The sequence below is a fragment of the Felis catus genome, chromosome D1 (genome assembly GCF_018350175.1).
Source record: "Felis catus isolate Fca126 chromosome D1, F.catus_Fca126_mat1.0, whole genome shotgun sequence".
Classification (NCBI taxonomy): Eukaryota; Metazoa; Chordata; class Mammalia; order Carnivora; family Felidae; genus Felis; species Felis catus.
This window is the reverse complement of record NC_058377.1, coordinates 17,824,290-17,841,836: the sequence shown is the minus strand read 5'-3', so window position 1 is coordinate 17,841,836 and position 17,547 is coordinate 17,824,290. Positions and strand designations below refer to the sequence as shown.

General features: G+C 43.1%; 1 protein-coding gene across 5 annotated transcripts in view; it reads right to left on the bottom strand.

The window, feature by feature from the left end:
- Nucleotides 1–5,652: 5,652 nt before the first annotated feature.
- Nucleotides 5,653–17,547, bottom strand: part of ARHGEF12 (Rho guanine nucleotide exchange factor 12) — a 150,299-nt gene continuing 138,404 nt past the window's right edge. For all 5 annotated transcript variants that reach the window (XM_019811430.3, XM_006936730.5, XM_006936731.5 and 2 more), the window contains 9 exons: nucleotides 17,042–17,209; nucleotides 16,116–16,203; nucleotides 15,529–15,615; nucleotides 15,316–15,395; nucleotides 14,783–15,016; nucleotides 12,718–13,185; nucleotides 11,614–11,930; nucleotides 10,262–10,331; nucleotides 5,653–9,649 (listed from right to left, as the gene is read on the bottom strand). In XM_019811430.3, coding sequence (XP_019666989.1) covers nucleotides 9,639–9,649; nucleotides 10,262–10,331; nucleotides 11,614–11,930; nucleotides 12,718–13,185; nucleotides 14,783–15,016; nucleotides 15,316–15,395; nucleotides 15,529–15,615; nucleotides 16,116–16,203; nucleotides 17,042–17,209 — 1,523 coding nt within the window. In that variant the 3' untranslated portion in view covers nucleotides 5,653–9,638. The remainder of the gene's footprint in view (nucleotides 9,650–10,261; nucleotides 10,332–11,613; nucleotides 11,931–12,717; nucleotides 13,186–14,782; nucleotides 15,017–15,315; nucleotides 15,396–15,528; nucleotides 15,616–16,115; nucleotides 16,204–17,041; nucleotides 17,210–17,547) is intronic.

Sequence of the window (17,547 nt, the reverse complement as noted above, 5' to 3'; positions counted from 1 at the left end):
ACAACTGCAGAAAAAAATGAGGCAAAGCGAACAGCAACTGGCAGTTGCATAAAAATGAAAAAAGTGAGCTCGAAAACATAAGCAAGACATACATGGCCAGGTAGGTTTCAGGCTGGTGGAAAAGCCGAGGTGGAGGCAGGCCCTGGGAGGCAGGGTGAGGGAGGCGGGGAGGAGGCTGAGCCTTCCTGGAGGGGAAGGGTCACAGTGGCTGGGAGAGGGAAATCGAGTCGCCCAGATAAATTATGACCGTCTCAGAAACTGAGCAGAGTTCAGTCTCCACACAGCAGTCACCAGAAAGCCACCATGGTTCTTGGGCAGGCCAGTGACACGAGGGGACTGGCGGCTTTTTGGAAAATGGGATAGGGAGCCATGTGCATGACAGACAGAAGAGCAGAGTGACCTGGTCGTGGTGGGAACAGAGCAAGGGGTAAATCAGGAAGGTGCTTTGAGAGGAAAAAAAAAAAAAAATCACAGGCCCTCGTGACAAATGCTGTAAAGGATCCTGGTCTTTTGCCTCTTTCCTCTAAGGCCCGTATTTTATTTCCCCCCCCCAAAATATCTCAAACACCATGCTCCTCCAACTCTTTGTTTTCTGAAACAAAGCTAGGAATACACTGACCAATTAATCAGTCAACCCGCGAGTCATGGCTGCCAAGATACTCTGACCCAAGATAGAAAGATCCCTGCTTATTTTAATCTGCCTACATGTGCCCAGTCTTAACTGCAATCTGCTCAGAACTTCTCTGAAGAGACAGGAAAAAAAAAAAAAAGTTGAGAATATAAGCCAGTCAATCATAACTCACATTTAAAGATCCAGAACCTTCCCTACATACTCCTCTTACGGTGCAAATACCCCCACAGGAAGCAAACGTTAGGCTCTCTGTGTCTTCGAGCCAAATGTCACTGACTGTCCAATGGAGTTAGAATTTATCTTGAAGAGGCCACTTTCTAAAAGGAAAAGAAAAAAAGTGGAGAAAATTTGAAGCTTTTACTTTCAATAGGTGGCAAGACATAGGGACAGTTTTGTTGTGTCTCTTTTCCTTTCACTTGAGCTGTTAGTTCACAGACATTTGATTGCATGAAAGCTTCCAAGTTCTCTAAGACTTATTCTTGCTGGCTGGACCAGTTTTTCTGATGGTGCATTTGCTTGCTAAATAATCAATCCAGCTACCTCATGTTCCGGGCACTCAACTTTTGTGAATTTGCCAAATTTCATAAACCTTTCAGAAGAGGCCATCACTCAGGACACGAGTGGGAACGGAGGTAAGATCTGTCAGTCTCTCCTCAGCCAATGCTCAAAAAGTCTCCTCTAACCAGCAATGTCAGATTTGCTTCCACCAAAGCCCCCAAGATTCTTACAAACTGGCAGTGAGATTGGGACAGAAGAAGAAATGTAAATAATGCTTCATCAGACCGTAGATAATACTGAACTAGAGACATCTATCAGAAGAGATTCCAAAGAACGGGAGAAAAAAATTTCTAAGGACAGACTTCAGTGAGTGATGTTAAAATTATATTCTTATTTGGAGAAACACATGAGGTCAGGAAAGCATAGAGCTTACCTGAGACTACCCATCAATTTCACAGGACTATCAGCATTGGAGGGACCTAAGAGAACAATCATCTAACTTCCTCAGTATAAGATGAGAAAACAGAGGTCCAGATAGGGTAAATGACTTGTTCTAGGTTAGACAATGAACTAATAATATAAGAGCAGAGAGTAGAAAGAACTTTAGTTTGGTCTTGCTTCCTTGGTCTTATTATGGCTCTCCCTAAGAACTGGAGAAGGCAGGGAGAAACCCCAGAAACCCTGCCACAAATGGGACTCCAGGCCATGATGTCTGGGCTACAGGGTTTGGGTTCTCTAGAAAAGGTCTCAAAGTATATGAAACTCATACTCATATGAATTTGAAAATTGTTTATGGTCTTCACTACAGTAGATATGGCAACATATGCATTTTCAGGAAGATAAAACACGAAGTCTCATTAAATAACCACAATATAACTCAGTTTCCCATTAGTTGAAAATATAAGCAGCACAGGACGCCTGGATGGCTCTGTCGGTCAAGCATCCAACTTTGGCTCAGGTCATGATCTCATGGTTCGTGGGTTCGAGCCCCGAGTTGGGCTCTGTGCTGACAGCTCAGAGCCTGGAGCCTGCTTCGGATTCCGTGTCTCCCTCTCTCTCTGCCCCTTCCCCCACTTGTGCTCTCTCTCTCAAAAATAAACAAAAAAGTTAAAAAAAATATAAGCAGCTCATATATTTTAAGGAAATAAAGAGGTTTCAAAACAGCCAAGATCTAGCTTTAACTGGAAGATAAACCCAAGGAGTACTAGCACATTGCATACACATGATTTTGAAGTTTCTGGAACATCGACTATCAACCACACTCCGCCCCATTATAACAGTAACACCAAAGCAGCACACATCCAACATACAGGTTTCTTAAAAACCAAGGTTCTTACTAAATCAAGTTTTTTCTTTCTTTCTTTACATTTAAAAGAACAAGTAGGTTAAAAGAGTGTATTATAGAGGCTAGCAACGAATTTTGAAAAAATGAACATACACTCTCTCCTCCCCTTCCTCCTTCTCTCTCTCTCTCTCATACACACACACACACACACACACACACACACACACACACCACACACAGGAGCCTAGAGTTTGGACATACAAAACCATTATAAAACATGAAATATGGCTGCATTAGTAAGAGAGATATTCACATATTCTAAATTCATTAATCATTTTTCACCGTCCCTGCTTTACGTATTCAACTCCTAGAATAAAACACCACCACCACCACCATCTTTAGGCACCAATCGCACGCCTGGAAATTTCTCATTCCCTCCTCGCAACAACTCCGTTAAGTATTACTGACTCTCATTTACGGCTGAGGAAATGGAATCTAGAGGGAACCTGCTTATGGTGACACAGCAAGTAAGCAGAAGTGAATCTGGATTGTCTTAGTTCAGGGTCTTTTCACCACACGATCAGTTTTCAAAGTATGGTCTCCAAACCCCTGGCAGTCCCCGAGACTCTTTCAGGGACATAAAGAGTCATAACTATTTTCACTGAACTACCGATTTGGAAATTTGTGTCCACCACCATGAAGCTTTCTGATGAGATCAGTCATTGAGGCCAATAAATGTGAGCTTTGGATACCATATAAAGAAACGGGGGCGCCTGGGTGGCTCAGTCGGTTAACTGTCCAACTTCAGCTCAGATCATGATCTCAGGTTCGTGGGTTTGAGCCCGGGGTCGGGCACTGTGCTGTCTGCCCAGAGCCTGGAGTCTGCTCTTGACTCTGTGTCTCGCTCTTTTCTGCCCCTCTCTCGCTCATGTTCTCTCTCAAAAATAAACATTAGAAAAAAAAAAAAAAAAGGGTCAACATTTGAAGGCCTACATAATTCGGCAAATCAGTGTTTCCCAAATTACTGATACAGGATATTACAAAATTATGCATAGGTAAAAGATTCCATCCTTCACCCATTTAAAGTATGAAATGGACTGATGGATTTTAGTGTAACAAAGGACAAAAATGTTACTGATGGGGCTTCAGATTCCACACTGCAGCTCTTTTAAGAAACTACTACTTGTCAGAAGTTTCAGTGTGGTATCCAAGAAGAAGATCCACAATCATCTGAAGAAAGCTATTAAAATACTTTTCCCCTTTTTAAAATAGATGTGTGAAGCCGGATTGTCTTCATAGACTTCAACCAAGACAACATGGCCCACCAGACTGCATGCAAGAACAGAAATGGGGATCTGGTTGTTTTCCACCAGGACAGGCTGAAGGCATTTGAAAAACTAGGGAGGCCTGGGTGGCTCAGTCGGTTGAGTGTCTGACTTGGCTCGGGTCATGATCTCACGATTCGTGAGTCTGAGTCCCGCATCAGGCTAGCTGCTGTCAGCATGGAGCCCGCTTCCGATCCTCCGGGAGCCCTGCATCAGGCTCTGTGCTGACAGCTCAGAGTCTGGAGCCTGCTTTGGATTCTGTGTCTCCCTCTCTGCCCCTCCCCTGCTCACGCTCTGTCTCTCTCTCTCAAAAAATAAACATTTAAAAAATTTAAATTAAGATTCTCTCTCTCTCTCTTTTTGCCCCTCTCCCCTGTTCACTCTCCCCCTGCCCAAAAAAAGATTGAGAATGGCTGCCCTTTATTATTTAAAATAATAGAGGGCAGAAAAAAATTTCTGTACAGATGCTCCTCCAAAAACTTTAAAAAATTACCAAGATACACCCTCATTATTGTTACTGATCAGAATGTTGACTGGGTGGCCCCAACCCCATGGTCACATGTACAAAGAAAGAGATCCCCTGGAATAAAATGCTATAAAGGAAGCCTTAAGTTATAGGTAGGTACCAAAGCACCCTAAGCAAATAAGGGGGAAAGACTGGGACAGAAAGAGAGCTCTACCTACCTTAAATGATCTCACATCAAGGCCTCGGCTGACGCTCAGGGAATGATGGTGTCTCCCTAATAACAGGTGGCAGAACCAACCCACTCCCTGACGGCTAAGATCAGGCAAGGGCTTGCAGTTCGTAATACGAATTACACTTGACATTAGAGAAAGAGATGGGAAACACCTACATCTAGCTATTTACCTGTAATATTTTAGGACATTCGTCATAGTAGGAAGCCATCAAGTCCAACTGAAAAGCAACTATTCATCCAGATAGACCCTCTTATCTTTCAAAGTGGTATTAAACTTTCGGTGAGCCAGTCATTTAGCTTGGAAGAGGACAGCAAAAAGTGAAAGCAACTGCTCATATGCAACGACAGTATTTTATTTTTGCCACTCTTCTTAGAAGATGGCCATCCAGGAGTGGGGATGCAACAGGCATGCGTTTCCCTACCGGTTATGTTCATAAACACAGCCACAAGCACAAACAGGTTCATTTCTGCAAAGCACATTTGCGTATTCTTCAGTTTTAGAAAGCTTAACTAAAAAATCCTACAAAATACTGAGCATTTTTTGTCACGCTTATTAGATCTATCAGCCAAATGTGCCCCCGAATGACTGAAAACTAAAATATCATCCCAAGAATAAGTCGAATGATACCTCTGCGTCAAAACCAACGTACCAAAAAGCCCAAAAAGTTGAAACGGGGTCCATAAAAGCATAGAAATATTGCTACTTTAGGAAGTCCAGCACTGCGGATAAGAATGGTGATAAAGACATCATATTTTCATTTAGGGTGGCATTAAACCAAAGTCATTTTCAAGTGAACCATAAAAGCTGCCCCATTAATCCCACTGATTTATACACTTAAAAGATGGTTAAGATGACAAATTTTAGGTTACATATGTTTTACAATTTAAAAAATACATACCAAAAATCATCGAACTGTACACATTAAATGAGTGAACCGTGCGAAATGTGAATTATGTCTCAATGAAGCTGGGAGAGAGCAAAAGCACCGCCCCGGACGCTGCGGCAACACCCGCCGTCGGTGTCCTCACGGACGCTGGCCCGTCACAGAGACGAGCTGGCTCATCTGGCTAGTAAAGATGCTCTAACAAGCAGGAAGCTGCCCGACAGTCACTTGCCAGTAAGATGAGTGAAGGCCTCCTTGGGGCCTCAACTTTTCTAATGCAACTCGGAGAAGACAAACCAAGAAGAACATAAATAAAAAGCCACATACTTGGTTCCTTTAAGCATATTTAATATTTGAACTCTCATTTTCTATTTTCCCAGACCCCAGAAAACAGAAAGTTTTTAGATGACCAATATTTTGTTCCAGAAACATACAGCCTTATCAGCTAATTCATAAAAGAGCTATTTTACAAAGGTACATCTGGATAATTAGAACAATAAAGTCTTTTAGGCATTTCAAAATGTGATCAGTAAAAATACATGATTATTAATAAAGTTCTTTTAAAGATAGTTCCAGATTTTTTTAAAAGTAATTTCTGTTAAAGAGTACATGATTGTATGGTGAACAAGGAAAATAAAACGTTCTAGTAGGAAGAGGCTTATTAAAAATAACCAATAGTGTGCACATTACAGTTACCACTTTTGCAGTACATCTGCTTAGCCATTGGCACCTGGAAATGGCAGACAGGGCTTCCTTCTACGAGGTACGTTGTTCTTCCACCAATTTATTATCAAAACCATCAGTACCAGTGGGGAAGGCATACGGAACGAGGCAAAAGAAACTCTTTTCTCGAAGAAGGAACTATTTTGCAGATCAACGAAAGGGGTGGGTCAGAAAACAAACAAACAGAACAAACAAAAACGAAAAAAACCCCATGATTTAAAACAAAAATTGTAACAGGAGGGGGAAGAAACCAGCCAGCAGAAAGATGACTACACGGTCCTGACAATTTTGTATTCTGAGGTCCTCTGTACACAATTCTCAATGGTGCCCTCTGTGACGTATACAGAAGGAAATATTGACCAAAGCTCTAGCAGTTCAAAATAACATCATACACCACCTTCAGAGAAGACAGTTTCCAGTTTGAAATAGAGAAGCTCCATGTAATACACCAAATTTACCAACATCAAAAGAAAAAAAAAAGTATGCAAGTAAAAGACAACTCACAGGAAGCCTTAATTATCTTCTCTAGCTTCTAAAAAGAAGAAAAAATAAGCTTTTCTCCTTTACTCTCACATTGGGTTCCCCCTCTTGCCTCCAAAAAAACAAATAAAAACTGTCTTAAACAGTGGTTAGAAGTTGTTTTGGGGAATGGGAAGCCAGAAAACTAATGAAATGCGCCTTCTTACGGTACGATAGAATAGTTACAGTTTAGGTTCTAAAAGCCAAGATAACTCAAGCAGTCCAAGTTGGCTGATTTTAAAGTATGTAATCATGATTTTAAATTATAGCACTTTGGGGGCTTGCTGATTTGCCTTGATTAACTCTGTTCTCTGAAAAGGAAGGAGACACTCCAAATGTAATTTGCCACTTAATAGCAAAGGAGCCATCAGGCCCACAAGAGAGAGCACAGGGTCACAGCGGGTCACTTGGATGGCTAAAGCCCAGCCCTCCTGCTCTGGGAAGGTTGCTGTGTTCACCACCCTTGATTCCAGCTTCTAGTCAGGTAACCTGGGAGAAAACAGCTTCGCTGGGGACCACTGTCGCTCAAAGACACTAGGAATATCTAATTCCATTGTCCTGAAAGGCAGATATGGTATCAAAGTAAAATGGCTGTGATTATAACGGCCAAAAAAATGGAAGGTGTAGGAGGCAATGCTGGGAAGGAGGCGGGAGGAAGGTAGGCTGGGAGGATAAAAAGAACACACTCAAAATTGTGGAATCTTTTCAGACTCAGACTTTGTCTTGGGGCTTCATTTAAAAATCCAGATATGAGTTTATTTGGAAGTACTAGAGCTACGGTCAAAGTATTTTTCCAGTTAGCCCTGTTCCAAGGAGAGCTTCAACTGCAGGAAAAGCAAAGCCAATAGTTGTTAAGGGCGAGATACACTGGCTGAGCTAGAAGAGAAACCCAAACGCTGTTGACCTACAAAGCTTCTTGAGTGCTAGGGAATTATGGGATTACCCTGTACTGTCTGAATTTAAGATAAAAGTTCCATTTACAGTTCCCTTTCTCCAGATTAAATGCCAGCTGATGACCCCGGTGTCAGGTGGCCACGGGCGTGCTGCCCTTTTGGTTGCGAGTGACTACGTCATCTCCAGCAGCACTACACGATCATTTGGCTTTTCCACTCGCTTCTCTTAAGAGATACAGAAAGTTCAAGTCCCAAGCTTCACTTGCCAGCTTCTGCCTCTAAAATTTTTAAGCCCACTCAGATTTAATTGATACTTGGTCTACGACTCAGAATAGAATTCTAATTTATAGATGAGGTCCAACAGTCCAAATTGGTCTACTTCAAAACATAGGTCAGATTTGAAAAAGGCAGGAAATAGGAATCCGGACTTAGATGAGCTTGTTAAATTGTAGTGGTGTTTACAAAAGCAGTAGGGAATCCTTACCGCTTGCGATGAGAGTGCGGGGGAAGAGTAAAATTACTTCCTGATTACCCACAGAGTTCAGAGGGCACTACTGAAATGAGCAGTGGAGGTACTCTTTATGTAGTAACAGAATTTGAAGACTTGACCCACGATTTAGCTTTAGTTGGCAAAAATACTCCAAAACACATATACCCGATGCACAAAGAAAACCACAGAAAGCCAATATCACTGAAGGCGTTCTCAAGTTACAATTCTGAAACATTTACCCTCTGCAGGGGGCAGCCAATACTACAATTCATTCTAGAGCAGGCAGTTAGCAACCCCTTGCCCACAGTATCCAGTGTATGCTCTGGTCTGCAACTTTTAAGGTCGGTCATGCACCAGTGTGGAAAAAGCTCCGGCAGTGAAGTCAGAGGAAGTGCTTCGGGAGCTGGTTTGAGCGGCTCTGCCTTCTCCACCTCATCTCTCTCCACTCCACTCGCGGCTCTCCTCTGAACTCAGAGAGCCCTTTGGCACCCATCAGTGCAAAATTAATATTAAGAGTCAAACCTCCAGGTACTAAAATTTTACTGGCCTTATATTCAGCAGTACCCGTGGCTAATGAGAGCCATGGTTCAACTCAGTAGTGATTCAGTTAGATAACCTTCCCAAACTCTTTTCCCCGCTCCCATCCCCCCCTTCCTCAGCACCCCCACCCCTGCCACCATCTGAAGCATCTCCATTCGTTTGTTTTTACTTCCCGCTCAACCTGCAGGGATAATTTACACAAGTGCCGAAGTCTAATGTATAATTATAAAAATGAAACAATACCAAGAATAGCAAATTTATAGCCAAGAAAATAAAATTTGCTTTCCTCTCCCTCCCAAATCCCTACCCTCGATAGAAAGAAGACAAGAAGAACACACCCATTTTCAAGTGCCTGCTCTTTAGTACACTGAGGATTTCTGTTAATTGGGGGTTGATCCCGGCTACAGAGAAGAGGTGCTCGCCTCACGTGGGAGGAAGCCCACCTAGTTCTCTGCCCATCTGGGTAGCACACGGCTCAAGTCCTCTGCACACAGGAGCGGAGCCACGGGCATACTAGGCCTTTGAGGTGACCCTCAAAGACGACGCCCACTGGGCAGCAGAGGGCATGGAATACAGTTTAGTGGAAGCTAGATGCTCCTTGCTCCCCCTGCTTACTTCCCCCTCTCCTTCACCTCTCTACCCAACCTCCTAACACCTTATCCTGAACTCTTGGCTTCAGGAGCAACTGACCCTTGGGTGTACTAAATACAAAGGGCTAAAACTCTCACTACTCAAAACAAAACATGGCAAAATAAAAATTAAAATGTGCTTTCAAATACGGAATGAAGTCAAATAAATACATCTGATTTTCTCTTTTTCTTAAGTCTAAGTAAAATTTCATATCCTACACCCAAAGCTCTATACATTTGGTTTCTGTTGTGAATCAAAATGAATTTCCGATAGTGAGGAGAGCAGAGTGAGAGAACGAATACTCCCTCACTGACAGACCAGTGCAGCTGCCAGACTGTGAAGAACTAGTCCCGCTCTGGGCGCCCGGGCACATGGCTGCCCCGGGGTGGGGGGAGGGGGGTGGTTCACAGGCAGACCCTCTGGGACACACTCTTCTCTGCACCCACGGTGGAGCCAGGATGGGTGATACAAGGCCGACGCTCAAAATCCAACAACCTTCAGTCACCTCCAGGACACGCGGCTCTAACTTTTATCTGGGAAGAATAAAGACATGCGGAGATCCAATTAAGAAGAACAAATGAACACTCAGAGAATACCGAGAGGTGAGGTCTGAGGGCATGGCTGGGTCTTTTGTTCACTGGATCAGAACAGCCTCATTCGAAAGCACGTAAGCAGATGGGTACAAATCGCGTCACCGAGCACAGATCCATTTGCGGTCGCGGGGAGGCACCGCTCTGGCTGTCGGGACAGACACCGGAGTACAGCCAGGCCCGAGGAGCACCAAGCCCCCTCGCAGCAGCACTGGCAGATCTCTAAGGAACCTAGGATTGCCCAGGCTTCCCACCGCCCTGCTTTCTGCTTCTGTAAAGGTGAAGAAAGACGGGGGCGGGGGAACGGGGGAGTGTGCGGTGGGGAGGGACCGCACAGAAACTGATGGCCGCGGCTCCTCTCACAAGAGGAAGAGCACAGTCAGCAAATGGCAGCCTCTGCCTGATAGATGATGTTTGGAAACAAGCAGTTTTTTAAAGACAGGAGAGAAATGGAATCTCAGAAGGCTTCCACTTTAAAGAATAATAAATCATTTCATCCGATGTACTGTTCAGGCAGAATGATTCTAGAGTCTGGAGTCCACAATTTTCACATACCTGAGTGCTTGTCTGTGAGGGCTGATCCAGCCAGCCTTTGGCAAAGAATGTTGTAACTTTCCTCCACCTTCTGTAAAATAAAACCCATAGGTTTTCATTTGAACATCCTAATCTTTCTTTATGAAAACAGGAAAGAAAGCTTTTGCATATTACTGGTACATGCCTCTAAATGTCCATATTAATGTCGTTAACAATTTTGTTAGTGGGGAAGAAGAGGAAACTTCATTCCTGTAAAAAGATTCTCCCTTGAGTGAATAACTTAAAACCTTCTCGTGTAAAGGTGATTCTCCCACCCCTAGAGTCACCCTGAAAATGGTCCCATAGGTGACATGAACGGTGGCAGAGCCAATCTGCCCACAATGGCCTAAGAGATATCTCATCAGCTCTGGGATGAGGGGAACACCGACCAAGTGAGGTTAAAAGAAAAACTAAGATGGGTGGCTCAGTCGGTTAAGCGTCTGACTTCAGCTCAGGTCATGATCTTGCGGTTCGTGGGTTCAAGCCCCACATCAGGCTGTGTGCTGACCGCTCAGAGCCTGGAGCCTGCTTCCGATTCTGTGTCTCCTCCCTCTGCCCCTCCCCAACTCACACTCTGTGTCTCTTTCTCTCTCTCTAGAATAAATAAACACAAAAAAATTTTGTGTGTGTAAATAAAGAAAAGAAAAAAGGAAGACCAGTCTTTAGCTAAAAGGCTAAGATCACTTTTAATATTGTCTGCAAAGTAATGAAAAAATGTTTGGGCTCTAGCAGTTGTATCTACTGATGACAAACTTTAAGATAAAGTCCTTTTCTCAGAAATTACCACCTAAGTCAGTTCTGAAATAGTGGCCCATACGGTGACAGCTTCAACTACCAACTCACAAAAATCCATTCATGTCCAGGTTTTCAGATTACGGGGGCCATTGGAGCCAATGTCTATGTGTCAAAGCGGCTGGGAAACTACTGGCATCACCTGACGATTTGCAGATAATTAATAAGTGAAAGCATTTTCTAGCCTAGGTTCATAACGACACAAACCCCACCTCCGTCAGCTTGCTATTCACATTTTCTCATGGAGGCCAGCCAGTCATCCCAAATATATTTGGGTTCTTAAACTTAGAAACCCAAACAAACACGCTGTCTACAGTGCTACAACCTTTTCCTGTTTTTGTGATCTGCAACCAGATAAACAGTGCTGATTTCGGCTTTTTATCCAGGTCTGTTCATGGATACTGGTCAAAGAAAACAGCAAATCTAGAACCTGAACAAGCTTACTGACATGACATGTCATCAGCATGTCAGTTGTTCTGTACGTCCTCTCTGTTAGGTATGTTTCTTTACCCCAGCCACGAGGACACGGACATCTGAGGTACCTTTAAGTGTTCAAGGTCAGCCTCGATCTTACGAATGTACTCCATGATCTGGCTTTGTGAGTCTGCACAAGAGGGGGGACTCTGGATCTCAAAACAGGAATCCTCCATAGCTCCCCAGCGCTGCTGGACCAGGAATTCCGGGGTGAACGGTGAGAGCGCCCCATCGGAATGGGCGTTCTGGGGAGAATGCTGCTGCTGGCCGGCAGAGTCCGTGGGGGGGGCGCCTGTCGTGGGCGGTGGGGGGAGTGAGGAAGCAACCTCCTCATCCGTGGAGCTCTCCTGCACCGCATCGTAGCCGTCAAGGATCAAATAGTTTCCTATTGACAGAGACGGAAAAGCTTGATGAGCTTGGTGCCGCCATCCTCGCATCAAAAAACAGAGACGAGGGGATATGCTGACAACTTTCAAAGCCACTAAAGATGGAGAAAAGCCATTAATTCTCCGATCCTCAAGTTCAGTTTTAAGTACATTGGGGTCTTCGCACTTTGGCTTGAAGCTAAACTTAGCACACTTTCATGGTAAATCTCCAAAAAACTTCGTGTTAGTGTCTTAAAAGTCAAAAGCTGCAAACTGCAAAGTCCCCATATGATCCTGCCACAAGTGCCCTAGCCAAACAGTCCTCATACCTCATGGTGCACCACCTTCTCCCTCACCCTGCACCTAGCCACCGCCAGACGCTTGCTCTTGACCAGCGGCCGCTCTCTCCTAGAGTCCTCTGCACCCCGACCCTGGTTGCCGACTGCCCTATCAATCTCTGCCGCCTCGGACTTATTTTTCCTCCTAATTCTTCTTACTGTCTGACATCTGTTTACTCAGTTACCATTATTCTTTCCTCTCCTAGTACTTAAGCTTCCCAAGAATAGTGGATTTTTCTGCGTTATCAATGCCGTATCTCCCAGCACCTACGTTGGGGTCTGGCATAGAGCAGATTCAGTCATCATTTACTGCATGAAAGATAAATGCTACACACACACACACACACACACACACACACACACACACACACACACGAGAATGCGTAGATACCGAAACATCCATCTCAGCACAGCACACAGCACAGTTAATGACCATCAAAATCAAAGTTTAAATGTGAAAGAAACTTGCCTGAGATGCGCAAATTAACATCCTCTTCCTTCTTAACCACTCCATCACCTTCTGATGGATTATCATCACTATGTGCTTCCCGGGCATCAAAAAAGTGCTCTCCACTCTCATCAAGACTCCCTTCTGGCTCTGCAGGAGGCATCTCTGGGGTCATAATCATGTGGTCCATTACTAAAATGTTACTTGCCTGGCTATCTTGGAATGCCAGTACCACTGAATCTCGTGGAGCAGAAGATTCAGTTGAAGTCCGTGGACTGTAACAAGTGGAAATGTCACCACTTTCAGTTCTAAAGGACACCTGTCCTTCACCAGGAGGACAGGCCTTACTATTTTCAGAGTTCTGGGTTACACTGTCTGTCTGCACCCCGGAAGACGCTGTTCCGTATCTCAGGAAACGTGACCAGTCTTCCTGAGTGCTCTTCTCAGCCAAACCCAGCTGTTGTACAAGCAACTGCTTCAACAAGCCCACTGAAAGATTTAGGAGGGAGGAGAAAACACACATTCACAACAATAGCCTCAGACTGCCAGAATTAAATTCGTCTGCGGAACTACCAATTATTTCAAAAAGTATCTTTTTAGTAGAGCCAAAATATTAATTTCATACCATCATTTTTTTTGTTTTGTATTGAAAAATGAGATAAAGCACCATCTAGAAAAGATTTAATATCAAACAAGACTTGAAAAGATATAAGTAAGCCTTCTGAATGAGGAGATACTCCTGTTCAGAACAGCTAACTAATACCATGCCTGTGTCTATTTTTGATTCCATGTAACCTGAATAATACCCTGAAAGTACTTTTTAAAAAGATGTTAAAAAGCTGTGTTATGCTAGAAAAGAAGCCCTGAAAGTTTTGCTTTTTCCAGAAGCCGACACTGTATACACAGGTGTTATTTTTTCTAATTTTATTAGACACACAGAACATTTATTTTGTCATTTTATAATAATCCAAAAAATCTCCTTACATGGTGAAGAAAATAAGGTTGCCTTATAATAAAAATTTAATTTCAATGATTTGGTAGCATGTATAGTTTCAAAGGATAAGAACATATTTATTAGTTTTTTAAAAATGACCTTACTAGTGGGACAGTGTTAGTCAAACCATCAGAAATCATTCTGACTGTCAGAATCAGGAGACTCTAGAATGAATTAGATTTTAAAGAACTTGACCAATTCCGTACTTTTCACTCTGGCTTAATTTCTATCTTGTTTCTTTAGGGAGACTGTCTCCATATAGGTCTGAGTCTTTGGCCCTCTGTCCTGCTCTACCTTCATTTCCCGAGAGATATGATGAATTCCTATGGCTCTGACATTCAAACCCATCTCTTTCTCTATCCTCTCCCCAAAGCTCCAGGCTTAAAACTCCCAACTTCCTGCTCGTCACTTCCTCTTAAATAGCTTGCCAGTTTTCAAATTGAGCCCGTGATCTCTGGTAAATAAAAAAAGGAAACGATAGGGTGCCTGGGTGGCTCAGTGGGTTGAGCATCTGACTCTTGATTTTGACTTCACGTCATGATCACAAGGTTGTGGGATCGAGCCCTGTGTCGATCAGATCACACTGCGCGCCCCTGCGCTGTGCCACCCTTCAAATTCGGAGGACTCAAGCTGGTATTCAAGGTTCACAACAGCTGGCCTCAGCGTCCCACCTTCCACCTTTCCCACCTTATCTCCCCTGCCTCCTTGAGCTCACAGGGTCTACCTGCGGCTCTCTGAACACACTCAAGTGTTTTCTGCCTCTGTGCTTCTGGCCCTATCACTATTCTGATCTGCATGTTTTCTACATGCCTACCTGGATCCTGCCCATTCTTCAAGGTGATAATCACATCCCCCTTGTTTCCTGATGCATCTCTCTCTGGTCACCACCACCAGATCAACTGTAACAACCCGTACCGGTTACTTTACAAGGTGGGAGGAAGTGTTCTATCATCTTCCCAACGAGATAGTACAATTCTTTAAGGGAAAAGTCAGAGTTTAAACTTCCTTGGGTTCTCCCTAAATGGCTGCGTGGTACACGACACAACTCTGGCACTTCACAAACATCTGTGTTAACTTATGAACAGCACTTACAATTCCTTAGTGCGTCCAAGGCCCACCGTTCTTCTGAGGCAGGCAAGTGCGGGTCTGGGATTGGGATTTGGTAACTTGCTCCAGCTTCCTGCAGAGTCCCATCTGCATGCCGCTCCTTAGCAAACTGTCTCTCAGCCACAAACAGATCATCTACCTCGGACTTCCCAGAGGCACCCAGTGAATGAGACTGAGGTTTTGACGATATTAAGGGAGACTCTAATCCCAAATCTCTGTCTGTTCAATGGAACAGAAAAAGTAGAATAGATCTTAAGCAAAACTTTTAACTTTCAATGTGAAGCATTCAGGAAATACTTGAAAAAATAACCACAAGAGTACAGAGATCATCTGCTGTTAAGTGAAAGACACGGCACTTGGAGCAGTGTTAAAATGGCACACGAAAGGCTCATAAGTGAAGTCTGTTAAAAGAAACAGCTTATGCGAGAATCTGCAAAGTCCAAAAGACGTAAAGGCTCTTTGCGTCTTAGTAATATTTAGACTCCACTCTTCCAGGCAAACCTAACAGATCAGTTTACCTGGACTCTGCAGACCAGGGACTGAAATGCTATGATGCTCCACTTTTAATTTTGGAGGTTCTTCTTCATCGTTGTCTCCTCTATGGAAGAAAGAAAACCATCCTTCAGCTTCACGAGTTGCCAAAACATCATTGTGACACGATCTAAGAATTAGCTAGTCCCTTCCTGACAAAACGCGAAGTCAGTCCTACTACAATGCAAATGCACACTCACTCGCAAGGTGGTGACTGGGGCAGTGGGATTGGCTTCGCCGACTGTTCCTTCACTGATGCGGCCATCCGGCAGATAAGGTCCTGCCAGCTGCAGAAGTTTGAAAAGGTTCCAGAATCCAAAAGTGGAAGGAAAAACAAACGTCCTTTAAATACACGCAGAAAGAAGTAACAACACAAACAAACAAACAAACCAGAAATCAAGCCAAGCCAATCCAACAGAAAACCCTACTTCTGCCAGAGAGTTATTTTTATTTTGGCAACGTAAGCAGACTATAAAAAATGCTATACCTTAATGAAAAACCTAACAAACAGCGTTATGCACACACTGCCCATTAAAAGCTTCACATGACACTTGTGAGAAATTTTCTTCAGAAAAGATACTTTCAAAAGAATAGAATCAAAATAGGAAAGGTCAACCTAAAAAAAGAACAGCTTCTTAGAAAAACATCTCTAAAAGAATACAGAGGAAGAGCTTCTTTCCATATAGTTTTCGGTTGGCAAACGACGATTACAAAAATGAAGTTTATAGAATATTATATTCAGGACAATAAAAACCATTAGGGTAAGGTAGCTATATCTAATACATACACAGTCTTTTCAGAAACTGTCTGTGCCACCAGTTCATAAATTTGGGCCCCATTGTCCGACATGGAGATGACAAACAAAGCTTTGTTATCTGGAAGAAACAAGACAAAAATCACTCTGACGACATGAACGTGACCTATAGGGGCCATGAAGGATGCTTCTAGTGTCCTGATTTATTCTGCATCTTAATCTAGGTAAAGGTTAATGTGTTCACTTTTAAACATGTTCACTCTGTAAAAAATTGTTAAGCTACACGTTACAATTTTGTGCGACTTACCGTAGACGATGCTGTATATATCATATGTCAATAAAACAAAGACTATAAAAACCAGCACTGATTCCACAGTCACTTATTAGAAACAAGAGGTGTCAATATATCTAAATTACTGAACTGACTTTTTTGCACTTATTTTGAATTGCCCTTTTGCTAAACAGCTAGATGTTGGAGAAAAGAGGTCACCAATTTTTCTTGTCATTGTGGAACGAACAAGTTTTAAAAGGGATCTCATTGTTGGTACAGTTAACATATAACTTGCTGACTTAAACGGATTTCAAGTACCCCAAACTAAACCCATCTCTTCATTTTTGTTTGTTTGCGGTTTTTTCACAAATCAAAAAATACACCACTCTCATGAAAGCCTTTTCGTTGGGATTACCTCTCAATTCTCCATCTTCACTGGTGTCAATCAATGATTTGAACACAGAATAAAGATCAAAGTAGTGTGCAGAAAATTGCTCAGAGAATCTAGGCATCCCAAATAATTTGGGGGCACAAACTCTTACTTTCTCCCTAGTAAATAAATTTCATTTGTCTAAAAACATTAAAAAACCAAAACTCTATACCAGTTGGGCTACTTAAACAATACCGAACATCTCCTGTAACTGTATCACGAACCCGAAGCTTCCTGTCACTCTGCAGACATACTTGCCTGTTGCCACTTGTCGAACCAACACTGTATTCAACTTAATGACAGGGCTAAATGTGTGTTTGCTATCAGCTGTAGATGCCAGAATCTTACTATGACATCGTAACACCAGTCTGTCATCCTGTTTTTGTAACAATACCAGAATGTCTTCCAGCAGCAACGTGTACAGATCTAGAAACAAAAACATAGAGAAGGTGATGAGTGCAGATACTGAGATGTGGTTTATAAACTTTTTAACAAGTTGACACAGAAAATTTATTTCTGTTAAATCTAATACAGTCTAATACATGTTAAAAATTAACTTGCTATTGCCTTTTTTAGTTTTATTTTTAGGGGTGCCTGAGTGGCTCAGTCGGTTAAGCGTCCGATTCTTGATTTTGGCTCAGGTCACAGTCTCACGGTTTCATGAGTTCGAGCCCCACCCACATCGGGCTCTGTGCTGATGGCCCAGAGCCCACTTCAGATTCTCTCTCTTCCTCTGCTCCTCCCCTGCTTGTACTCTCTCTGTC